The sequence below is a fragment of the Brassica napus genome, chromosome C9 (genome assembly GCF_020379485.1).
Source record: "Brassica napus cultivar Da-Ae chromosome C9, Da-Ae, whole genome shotgun sequence".
Classification (NCBI taxonomy): domain Eukaryota; kingdom Viridiplantae; phylum Streptophyta; class Magnoliopsida; order Brassicales; family Brassicaceae; genus Brassica; species Brassica napus.
Genome location: NC_063452.1, coordinates 61,876,462 through 61,883,410, shown reverse-complemented (window position 1 = coordinate 61,883,410; position 6,949 = coordinate 61,876,462). Strand labels below are relative to the sequence as shown.

At 36.0% G+C, this 6,949-nt stretch overlaps 2 protein-coding genes across 2 annotated transcripts; both read left to right on the top strand.

The window, feature by feature from the left end:
* The first annotated feature begins 312 nt into the window (after positions 1-312).
* LOC106446099 (dr1-associated corepressor homolog) lies at positions 313-2,519 on the top strand. Its single transcript, XM_013887780.2, has 6 exons — positions 313-624; positions 875-947; positions 1,068-1,161; positions 1,452-1,604; positions 1,705-1,762; positions 1,869-2,519. Exons 1-6 carry the CDS (start codon positions 592-594, stop codon positions 2,364-2,366), a joined length of 909 nt encoding a protein of 302 aa, XP_013743234.1. The 5' UTR covers positions 313-591; the 3' UTR covers positions 2,367-2,519.
* A 1,667-nt stretch (positions 2,520-4,186) lies between these two features.
* LOC106449594 (WAT1-related protein At5g07050) lies at positions 4,187-6,889 on the top strand. The gene is made up of 7 exons (XM_013891333.3): positions 4,187-4,934; positions 5,040-5,102; positions 5,211-5,327; positions 5,424-5,679; positions 5,871-6,032; positions 6,239-6,390; positions 6,477-6,889. The coding sequence occupies exons 1-7, from the start codon at positions 4,639-4,641 to the stop codon at positions 6,727-6,729; spliced, it is 1,299 nt and encodes a 432-aa protein (XP_013746787.2). The 5' UTR covers positions 4,187-4,638; the 3' UTR covers positions 6,730-6,889.
* The last annotated feature ends 60 nt before the right edge of the window (positions 6,890-6,949 follow it).

Below are 6,949 nucleotides of genomic sequence, written 5' to 3'. Positions count from 1 at the left end.
AATTTAAATAAGAGTAGAATTCAATACCCGTAGGAAGCAAATAACACTTAATATGAGAGAAAGAGTTTATTATAAAGAAGAAGAAGAAGATGTAATTGTGTACAAAAGAGTGAGATGAGTGATGGTATTTATAGTGAGCAACAATACATAAAATATCAAAGATGGTGCTTGATTTGGTAAATGAGTGGGTGATCATAGTGCTTGATGAGTAGATGATCATAGTGCTTGATGAGTAGATGATCATAGTGCTTGAGTTGGTAAAGGAGTGGAGGATCATTTCAAAGTTTATCTTATAACAGTTTGCAATATTTTTAATTGTTTTGACGCGTTCTTTCTTGTGTTTTGTTTTATTTATTCCACTGAAAAAATCGTGAGGATATGATCGTACGGACGAACAAGTCGGAGAAGAGAAGGGAGTGGTCGGCGTTGGATCTGGTTTTGTGGGCAACCACGAACTCTTCCCCCTAATCACAAAATTTCACTCCTTAAAAAAAAAAAAGAAAAACGATTTCTCAGTTCTGATTTTCGATAAAAGTTTCGTCCTTTTGGTTCGTTCCGTCGGTTTCGTCTGATCGCGAGATCCAAACAATCATGAGGAAGAAGCTCGACACACGTTTCCCTGCTGTAAGTTTTTGCTTCTTTTTTTTTCGTTTCCAGATTCATCACTTCCCTGCTCGATTGATTGATTGATTTGATTGGTGGGTTTTGCTACAATGTTTTGTAATTTAATTATCTATGATTTCGCCGGATAAAACTTCCTACTTGATGATTGGGTTTCTAATTCGAATGATTCTTTTCATGTGCTACGATTTGAGATTTTAAAGTTATCTTTATTAAGGATGGATCTTATTTATCAATGAGTGAATTTTTGCAGGCGCGTATAAAAAAAATAATGCAAGCTGACGAGGATGTTGGCAAGATCGCTTTAGCCGTGCCTGTCCTAGTTTGTGAGTCACTTAGCTCTCTCTCTCTCTCTCTCTCTCTCTCTTTTTTTTTTTTAACTTTGAAATTGAAAGGACTTTGTTTTTTAATCTTTTTTTGCTAAGTTTCTACATTATTCACAACAGCAAAAGCTTTGGAATTGTTCTTACAAGACCTTTGTGATCGTACTTACGAAATCACCCTTCAGAGAGGAGCCAAGACCGTGAGCTCTTTGCACCTGTAAGTCCATTGCTTCACACATCTTTGTATCTATCTACCCATCAATATTTTCTGTGTGTTATCAACTAGTAAATAAGCTGGAACTACTTCTAATACGTGTGCTCTATCTTTATTTGCTTTGTGACTATAGGATGTTATTTAACTTTTTTTTTTTTTTTTTTTTTGGTTTGTTACCATTTCTTATTATGTCGCATAACTTTATATATACTTTAACTAAACAGAAAAATTCACCAGCCTTCTTTATGTTATTGTACTGCATCCAAATTCATTGATTTGTCTGTTTTCTACAGAAAAAATTGTGTGGAAACATACAACGTGTTCGACTTTCTGAGGGAAGTTGTCAGCAAGGTTCCTGACTATGGCCATGGGCATGGTCACGGTCACGGTCTCGGTAATGGCCAGGCTGATGCGACCATGGACGATCGCACTATCTCCAAGAGAAGGTTGGATCCTTTGTTAATATCTCTTAGCTTAGCTCTGTATTGTATGTTTGTTTTTCTGGGACTCTTGTGACAAGTTGATATGCTGTTTTTGATTGGCCAGGAAGCCTACGGGGGATGAAGCTAATGACAGCGATGAGGAGATAAAGAAAACCAAAGTGGTGAGCATATTCTATTATTACTCGCTATTTTGTCTCTCTTTTACAACACTAATGCAAAACCACAGTGTCTTGATGTGATGCGTTCCCTATTGTGTGGTCACTGCAGCATGAGACGGGGCAAGTGGGACCCAGTGGAAGGGGTAGAGGAAGAGGGCGTGGAAGGGGACGTGGACGAAGTGCTAAAACAGCTGAAAAGGAGCTTCTTCAACGCGGGATGGAAACAGAGCCAACCATATTGTCAGCACCACCACAGCTTATTACTCATGACGGTATCACGATGCTGCCTTCACAACCACAACAAGACACTGAGAAGGAGGTAGATGACATGTCTAAGCAAGAGCTGCAAAGTCCAAAAGCAGGCAACGACGACACAAACTCAGGGTTAGGTCGAGATTTCGATCTGAACACACAAACCCTCGAAGTAGAGACAAAGCCACCAGTGGTGGTGGTCACAGCCTCAACAGAGACAACAAAACCAGAGGAGTATCCGGGTTGGTCCATATCGGATATAGGGAATATGGATCCAATGCAGCTTGCTAGTATGGGTAAGAGGTTAGACGAAGAGGAAGAGGAAGAAGAAGATTATGACGAGGTGGATGCTTGATGCTGAGACCCACATGTTAGTAGGGATTAAAATAGAGAGTAGCAGTGTTATGTAGAAGATGTATCATATGGCTCTTGTTGCTCTTCTCTTTTCTGTATGGAGAAAATATTGTAGGCCCTTTTTAATTATTATTTCGAAAAGTTTGAAACCTGATTGCTTTTTCATCAGCCTAGACTGATTCAGAAAATCTTGCATCATTTATCTCAAAAACCTAACCAAGAGTATGTTTTCTCTATTATATTCAGACTGGACATAGAGACCGTCCAGCTTCGATGATCTTCTTACATTCCCTATAATATACGGAGGTTATTTAAAGTTGTCAAGAATTTGCAGAAACTAGAAAGCAAGTTGATTTGGTGTAAAGTGACGCAAAAAGAACATAATAAACAGAAAAGATCCAACCACTCTTGGCTTTACATACTACGAGAAAATGAGAAATCATACCAACACGTGACCGTAGCAACAATTATTTCATTTATATTCCAAAGTATCGTTTAATTTTTTTGCAAACGGACTAAAAAAGTAGTAATTTTTCATTTTATTTTAATTCAATATAATATTTTATTTGTTTTTTGCTAACTAATAAATTAAAAATAAGATAAAAGCTAGAATTTTTTTTTTAATATGAAAAAGCAAAACTACATGTATACTGAAAAAATTGTAACACTCCAATACTCGCGACTAGTGGATCTTCTACATCTGTTCATCCGGTCCACAAATTCCCCTTCGTGTGACATGCTGTGCATTAATTTTTTTGGGCTCAAAAACCTTGTTTACTAATCATATAATCACACCTTTAACTTTTCTTTCTACTTTGTCCTCGCTCTTACGGCATCGCGAATCTTTTCTTTTGATATATCACATATTTTTTCACTACTTTAATTCATACAGGCTTAACTCTGAATTCTTTTTTGGATGTGTAACCGAAAAAAATAAATACATTTTAATTACATAAATAATCAGATCAATCTAACATATACCAAAAATCAAAATATTACGCAAAATTTATAAACGGAAAACGATAAACGGAAAAAAGTAATAATTTCCACTTCTGTTTAACTGAGCTATGATATCATAATAACAAAATTACTTCTATCTCAATTTAAGTTAACTACGTGTGAACGATATTGTTTATCCATTGTATATTACATCTCTAATACTTATGGATGTGAAAATTTGCTTATAGTTAGATTTTCGACTTTACAAAAAATACAGGCTCCGAGACCAGCATCACACTCTCCTCCATTGTTATATTGATTTCAAACTCATTTTTCACTCCATGTTTGCGACGACAAGAAACCGATTAATCGTACTCTCCTGACTCACTCAAAATCTACACGTCGTATCTCCATTTCTTATTAGAGATTAAATTGTAGCCGTTAGATTAGAAAGAGTTATTTACTTTTGTGAAGGGGTAACTTAGCTTTTGAATGATTTTATAATATGATCATATGGTCCAAATTCGAAGATTTTCACACCTTAATGCCTTCAATGTCATTTGTTTGCTTACCTCAAGAGTCACTACAACGATTCCTTAGATGCTCCCCCTAATCCCTCCCGTTACCTGCCACATGTCCGTTTCTTTTCCCCCATTTTTCCAATATCAACTTATGTTCCTTCTCGAATCATGCAAGATTGCAATATTATTATACAACAACTTTTCTTTTGTTACGAAACCAAAAGTGCGTTTCTGATTATCGGATATAACGTTTATTGGGTGCCGAAATTACTTTCAAATTGATGTAGGTTTTTTCTCAAAATGGAATCATATACATATACAAGAACAAATTAAAACAAATAATTTCAAGAGAAGGGAAAGTAGCAAAAATCTAAAGCATTATTTTTTTCTTTTGAATAATGAATCTAAAGCATTAGGGTCTCCCATAGAGTAAATTAGAGTTTCATAATCCAATCCTAAAAAAATACTGCAGTTTTGTGGGTAAATTTCCTAGTCCATGCCTAATACCTACTACATCAGCGGTAAGATCATCCGTAGCTCAGCTTCTGGCTAGCCTGTAAACTCCAGGCCATTTGCTCATATATATTATATATAATTTTTGCTAAACATTTGCTCATACATGAAACTAGGTAGCAGGTTTGTTTCATAATTTGTCTACTGAAAAGTTTCATAGTAGCACATTAGGTTATGTATAATGTATGATCTAAAAGGGGATTCGACCATCATATTTGAGCACCAATAACTATAGAGGGGAGTTGAGAAAGTGACGTCAACCAAGAAACCTAGAAACATTAAACAAGAAGTAGAAAATACATGACCATGTACGTTGCATCTTACTATAAATACATAAGACCACTTCAACATATTTCTTACACACTCCAAACACACAAACTAGAAGCAATGTCGATGGAGAAGCTTGGCTGCTGTGAAAGCTTCCTCAAAAGCTCAAAGCCCTACTTCGCCATGATATCTCTCCAGTTTGGCTACGCCGGCATGAACATAATTACCAAAATATCCCTCAACACCGGTATGAGCCACTACGTCCTTGTCGTCTACCGCCATGCAATCGCCACCGCCGTTATTGCCCCCTTCGCTTTCTTCTTCGAAAGGTTATATATCCGTGTCTTTTCATTACATGACTTTTTGAAACAGAGATTCGTCAGTGAACAAGAAATTTGTTAATGGTTTTGTGTTTTCGATTTTTACTTTTACAGTAAAGCTCAGCCGAAAATAACTTTCACCATTTTCATGCAACTATTCATTCTCGGCCTTCTTGGGTTGTTACTTAATCACTATCTCCATATAATTATGGTCTCTTGGACGTTTTATAAAATAAACTAAAAAACAAGAGAATAACATATCTTTCCTATATAATAAATTAACAGGCCCGTGATCGATCAAAACTTCTACTATATGGGGTTGAAATATACGTCGCCCACGTTCTCGTGCGCCATGAGTAACATGCTTCCGGCTATGACCTTTATCTTGGCCGTTCTATTCCGGTACGTAAGTTAGCATAATCATAAATATTAGGCAAACTGATGGTTTTTTTAATGGTATAATCATTTATAAGAACTATTATCTAATTTGATTAATAGGATGGAGATGTTGGACGTGAAGAAACTGTGGTGCCAGGCGAAAATAGCTGGAACGGTGGTGACCGTAGCCGGAGCCATGTTAATGACAATTTATAAGGGACCCATCGTTGAGCTATTTTGGACTAAATATATGCATCTCCAACATGCTAACGACACGACACCGTCTAGCAATTCAAATGATAATAAAGATTTTCTAAAAGGCTCCATCCTCCTCATCTTTGCTACCCTTGCATGGGCCTCCCTCTTCGTTCTTCAGGTACAATGAGATTATACTTTGAAGCTATCCCTAAAGTAACCAAGGGACAATAATATATTTTGTTTTATATTTTTTTTGTGTTTAAGTGAACAGCCAAAATTTTACTTTTGCAAATTTGTTTTTGTTAGAGGGTGCACTTTTACAATTATTCACTCATTGTTTATTGGTTGGATCATGATTTATGTGATTAGGCGAAGATACTAAAGACGTACTCGAAGCATCAGCTTACTTTAACAACACTAGTTTGCTTCATCGGAACATTACAAGCAGTTGCTGTGACGTTTGTCATGGAACACAACCCATCAGCTTGGAGAATTGGCTGGGACATGAACCTCCTTGCCGCCGCTTACTCTGTAATATTAATTTCTCTCTTTTTTATATATAGCATATATAAATACATAGATATACAATATATATATATATATATTCTCACAGTGAAATTAAGTAATCTGGTAAATAAGGTCATGGACCACTTGGTTGATTATCATTATCTGCTTTTTGAGATTAACTCTATGGACCTGTTTAACGGATTATAATTGGTTTGTTTGTAAATTAATAGGGGATCGTGGCATCAAGTATCTCATACTATGTGCAAGGGATAGTGATGAAGAAAAGAGGACCTGTATTTGCTACTGCCTTTAGCCCTTTGATGATGGTTATTGTTGCAATCATGGGTTCTTTTATTTTGGCAGAAAAGATCTTCCTTGGAGGGTATACTTCCATTTTGCTTCTTTTTCAGTAACGTACATAACATTCAATAACGCAAATGAAAGCTTATCGATTTGTTTTTGCAACAGGGTGATTGGAGCAGTACTTATTGTAATTGGACTGTATGCAGTCTTGTGGGGAAAGCAAAAGGAAAATGAAGTAACGCATTGTGAGATTTTAGAGCGTCCCACCAAGAATATCGACCCGAGTAGTAAAGTAACTGAGGATGTGGAAGCTAATAATGGAACTGAAATGAAATATTCGGACTCTATACTATCAACGATTGTAATCAGCGCTCCAGCTTCAGAAACAACTTTGAAGAAAACTATCCAAGAGCCATGAAAAGATTGCATGAAGAGAATAATAAAAGACTACTTTTGGTCGGATATTTGTGTGTATTTTGTCTTTTTCACTTTTAAATTTTGACCTATATAATTATGAAATACGTGTAATAGCAAGAACTCTAACTTGCGGTTTATCAATACGAAAGTTTTCACCCTTATTATAACAAATTTGCACCATAACAATACTCACTAGTTCTAATCTCTAAGCACAAAAAAAG

Excerpts from the sequence above, each read along its gene's own strand:
- LOC106446099 (XM_013887780.2), top strand. The coding sequence starts at position 592 with ATGAGGAAGAAGCTCGACACACGTTTCCCTGCT. Across the intron at positions 948-1,067 it reads AGCCGTGCCTGTCCTAGTTT|CAAAAGCTTTGGAATTGTTC; the intron begins GTGAGTCACTTA and ends TATTCACAACAG. Across the intron at positions 1,605-1,704 it reads CGCACTATCTCCAAGAGAAG|GAAGCCTACGGGGGATGAAG; the intron begins GTTGGATCCTTT and ends TTGATTGGCCAG.
- LOC106449594 (XM_013891333.3), top strand. The coding sequence starts at position 4,639 with ATGACCATGTACGTTGCATCTTACTATAAATACATAAGACCACTTCAA. Across the intron at positions 6,033-6,238 it reads TCCTTGCCGCCGCTTACTCT|GGGATCGTGGCATCAAGTAT; the intron begins GTAATATTAATT and ends GTAAATTAATAG. Across the intron at positions 6,391-6,476 it reads GAAAAGATCTTCCTTGGAGG|GGTGATTGGAGCAGTACTTA; the intron begins GTATACTTCCAT and ends TTTTTGCAACAG.